Genomic DNA, 4,975 nt, shown 5'->3' on the forward strand with positions numbered 1-4,975 from the left:
TAAAGAATTTTCATATCTAAGCCATCTCTTTTGGTCCCCTCTATTGGATCCAAATTTGCCCCGTTGCTGATAGGAGGTTCCACGACCGTGAATCAATTTGGTTCTCAAAAGGATGCCAAATATTGCATGGGATTATCGTGTCAAGAAGAATAAAAAAAAAAAGAAAGAGAAAATTGGCATTTATCCATCCAGCGGAAAACGGCTTTTTTTATCAGGCTGCGAGAACTGAGGCCTGAGAAGTCATTTTCTTCTAGTAAAAAAAAAATAATAATAGTGGTCAATTATATCTACCCATTATCTACAATGGGATAAGCTAGCTGGAATAAAAACCACCTCCCGCAAGTTATGAATCAGAACAAAATTTATAACTTAGAAGAAAAGAAAAAAACCAGAGGACTGATAACAAATTTGTGATGCCACCAAATCTTTAGGAAAGATTTGATGTCACCCACACCATTGGATCCAGAATTAAGAATCATAAATCAAGCCTTCTTAGGAATACGGTTGACAAAATTTGAATGGAACATATTTTATTTGGCATCGGGATGGTTGAACCTGCAAAATGCATTAGCATTGGTTGAAATTAGTTTTAGTTGGTTGTCCACAAAAGGGCTTTCAATTGCAGTTGCAGATAACCTTTCCAATGCTTACCAAGCAACCGGCTGCAAAGAACATACTGACAGACACTAGTAAACCATTTTTTATAACAATATCAAATGGATTTACAGATATCAATTGTTATTCTAAATGAATAACTCCTAGATTTCTAAAAATGGAAGAGCAGAATAACAACAAAATTCTCAGAAAAGAGAAACCATCAAGTTACGTCTCTGACAGAACATCCATAGTAATCACTAACAGGCTCATTTGTAAGAAGCCTAGAATCCTTCTATAAACTGGTCCAATTGTGTTGCATTATCCACCTATCAACTTGAGATGAAAAACAAATATTTCTGTTACATTAACTAGCGATAAAGATCAACAGAGCTCCAGTTCTTAAATATTATGATCATGGATTTAAATAGCGGTGCAGTTGCGGTGTAGTGGCCGCTATTTTTGGGTTGAGTTTGACAGTTGAGAGAGTGCTGTACATTGAGAAATAATGAGAAGTAAGAGATTGAGATGAATGAGAGTGTGAGAATGAGACTGAAGAAAATAAAAAGGAAGAGATGCTGAGAGAGAAGAGTGAGTAGAGGGGCATAAAACCAAAACTTTAGTTCTGGTGCAGAGACCATGGGTTTTGTTCATGTGAATTTTTATTTTTTAGGGAAAATTTTGTTTATAGGAAATTTTGAAGGTTAAATTTTATGGTAGGAAAGTTTAAAATTAAATAAACTTAAGAATTAATATGAGATAGATAGAGAAATTTTGGAGAAATTAAATAAAAATTGAGGTAATAAATTTTTGTATAACTTAAATAAAAATTAATTAAAGTTAAATGATTATATATTGATTTATTATTTATTATTTTATATTTTATATTTGAATTTATTAATGATATTTTGTTTTGGTATTTGTATTTTTAATTTTTTAGTATTAGATTTATTATTATTATTATTATTATTATTATTATTATTATTGTTGTGTATTTAACTAAAAATTGAAAGTTTGATCCCTTGTATAATAATTTAAAAGTAATTTATGATAACAATTTTAAATTAATTAATGTGTAAAAAATTAAAATACTTGATAGAATATTGCATTTCAAAATCATAAAATAATAAATATTTAATAGATTATTACATTTAAAAATCAAGTAAATAAAAGATATGTGATATCATAAACTATTTTAAAAATAATAAAATAAGAGTTTTTATAATAATAATTATAATTACAATATTTTATAATATGTAATGCAAAAAAAAAAAAATAAATCACGATTGCAATAACTGTGATAACCGCAATAGCCTCCGTTATGCCCGTAACCGCGATAAATGTGATGTGACAAAAAACGCGACCGCAACCATAATTTAAATTTCTGATTATGATTAAACATTGTGTTCAAAGTTCTTAAAATTTAAGCATTATTTCAGCATCCAAGCAACATCACAACTGTCCTCTAAGGTTCATCCATCATACGTCTAGCTACCTAATCATTGGCATTTAAAATTTCCAACACCGGTCACGACAAAAAATTACAGTTACATCCACTTGTACAAAGACAAGCTGCATACATGTTGACAATAATAAAAATCATCCTTCAATCAGAAGTATGAAGCTGATGCACCAAGTCTATTAATCAACAATACCATCACAATTGCAACTGCTTATAAATTAGAGTTAATAAGGAAAATATGCACAACTACAGCAACCACTTCCACTCAATTAAAAGAAGAAAATTGAATTTGAAGTTGTTTTCTGCAACTAACAGAGCATAAATTCAAAACATGTAACAGGTACTCAAAAGTCAAAGAAACATAATATAGGCACATACACTTTAGTATTCCAATATAATCAAACATTTCATCCAAAACCAGAGTACTTAAATGATAGTAAAAAACTAAATCAATTACAGTTTGTGGTACCTAACATGACAGCTTAATGATAGGTAGAGAGTTCTGTAGCATGAAATGGGAAATATTCTATACTTTATCAGAGTAAAACGCAGGTCAAGATATCATAAAGAAATAAGAGGTTGTTAAACTCCACAAAATAGTATAGAGGCTATATTAATGAGAATAACCCTAAGAAATTATATTGCTTAAAACGAAAATAATTTATATGGATCAATGATAACAAAAATATATCACCTGGTAGCAGCAGTTGTTCTGAAAATAACAGATTGAAGGGTCCAGGTACGTGTCTTGATAGTAGTTCATGCCTCTCTTATGAGTAATAGATATGAAACTAAAAAAATTCAACTATGGTTCACATTATTCTACACTTGCACACTTCTGCAAAGTTCCAACTGCATCTTTAGACAGGCATGACTATAGAACCCATAAATGAAATAAACTGAAATGAAACATCTGGGAAGAACTTTCCATGGGCCATGTATTCCATTACAATGTATCGACAAACATCTGTAATAATCTGTTACAAGCAAAACAATCTCTATCCAAAATTAGGCAAAAATTCCAAGTCAAAAACTGATTGCCAGTACAAAAAAGCTGAATTATCAGAAAACATACAAAATACCACGACGATAAAACAGCAGACTAGCTGAAGTAATAACTGCCCACACAAATATGATCCACCAAGCCATAAACAAAGCCACTTCTTTAACAAAACCAGAACAAGGCAGTAAACCACAAACCAAGTTGTATTTGTCAAATGAATTACTGTCAATCTGAGATAAGCCAAGAAAGAGAAGCACCAATACTGGAGGTGCAAAGAATTGCAAAACTGTAAGGCATAAGTAGTGATTGTGCAAAAAAACCTTAGCACGACTAAAATCCAAATCTGGGACCTTGCTGGCATGTAATCTTTGATACCAAGACAAAACTGCTTCATTCAAAAACATCTGCAGGTTTAAACGTAAAGCCACAATTTGTAGGACTCCTGACAGCAATAAGCACAAAACCCTAAGCCTGGTAAAGTCTAATTTTGAAAAACCCACATTTCCAACCAACTTCTCAGCGTCTCCTCTACCATCATAACTATTCTTGTTAACAAGAATTTCAGTTAATGGACTAATCCAAAGTAAAGCTGTGAACACAGTTAACAAATAACTGGCATACAAAACCATTCTAGCAAACAATCCACAAGAAATTATGGACAAATTACATCTAAGCTGATCAGTCCCTAGCCAAAAGGAACGTGCATTCTTCCCAGCAGGCATATACAAAAAACCAGCAAGGAATCCCATCAAAATAGCAAGAAAAATCCTCCAAGATCCTTCAACTGAATCGAAATGGAAATCGAAAACCGACGGTCCAATTCCAGAACAAATCATAATCCCTATAAGAAACCCCACAACGCCAAAAATTGCACTAAATCGCTTCTCCGACCTCTTAGAAGCAGATTTCTCAAAAGATATCTTTGCAAGTGCTAAAAACACTTTGGTTAAACCAATAAATCCAAAAATAACCGGAATTAAATTCCCATTTGCGAAAACCCCAGAACCCTCAGACTGACCTAAATACTTGTAAAGCAGCAAACAGGAAATACCCACAACGGAGAAAACAAAAGAATTGTGATACTCATTGAAAAAAAGCCTTGTTTGAAGATGACCCTCGTCGAGTTTCAGCCTGAAGATCTGGGCATTGTTTTCATCGAACTCGAACTTGTCTTTAGATTTGTTCCTCTTTTTGAGCTCCACATTGGTCCTTGATGACAAAGATTGGTAACCATCAAGTCCAGGACCTGAATCTGAGCTGGAAGGTCTACGAATAGCGGCTCTAACACCAGAGGAAGGGTTGTTGGAGTTGCCAACGTTTTCAGGGTGGATGTAAGTCTGAAGACCTTGAAGAAAGAAAATCGGGATTTTAAGGAATGTGAGGATTAGAGTGAGTGATAAAGAGAGCAATGTTTGGAGTATAAGATTCTTGTAAAATTGAAACAAGGGTAACATTGTTTTTTGCTCCAAGGAATTTGGGGCGTTGAGAGACAGAGAGAGATGATTGAGAGATCCCGATGGTTCAGTCTTCAGTTTTAAAAACATGGTAAGGAATATGTTTATTTTAGGGAAGTTTGGACTTGGGTCGTTTGCTATTTCCTTGTTTGTCGGCCTTCACTTCAAATGGAGCCCAACTGATATGTGGGTCATGTCCTCATTGTAGAAATGCCAAGCCTATGATAGTTCTCAACAGTATCATTAAAAATCTGTCTTTCCTATGACATACTAAAATAGTTTGAAATTTAAATCTTCCTATCTGCAACTAGTTTTCATTTTCTTAAATTTCAACTTCTTTTATAAAAATTATTTTTAGGAAGTGTACGAATAAAATTTTTGCTTATATAGTAGTATCAATTTTTTAAAAAATTTTATGAATCGATGTTTTTCTCGTTGTTTCGTCAAATATATCGATTCTCT

The 4,975-nt window shown here is 32.7% G+C and overlaps 1 protein-coding gene across 1 annotated transcript; it reads right to left on the reverse strand.

The window, feature by feature from the left end:
* Positions 1–2,733: 2,733 nt before the first annotated feature.
* LOC111291326 (uncharacterized) lies at positions 2,734–4,724 on the reverse strand. Its single transcript, XM_089768176.1, has one exon. The coding sequence runs from the start codon at positions 4,601–4,603 to the stop codon at positions 3,119–3,121; it is 1,485 nt and encodes a 494-aa protein (XP_089624302.1). The 5' UTR covers positions 4,604–4,724; the 3' UTR covers positions 2,734–3,118.
* Positions 4,725–4,975: the final 251 nt, after the last annotated feature.

Source organism: Durio zibethinus, chromosome 11, assembly GCF_047325235.1.
Source record: "Durio zibethinus cultivar Kanyao isolate XHJ-2024 chromosome 11, ASM4732523v1, whole genome shotgun sequence".
Classification (NCBI taxonomy): Eukaryota; Viridiplantae; Streptophyta; class Magnoliopsida; order Malvales; family Malvaceae; genus Durio; species Durio zibethinus.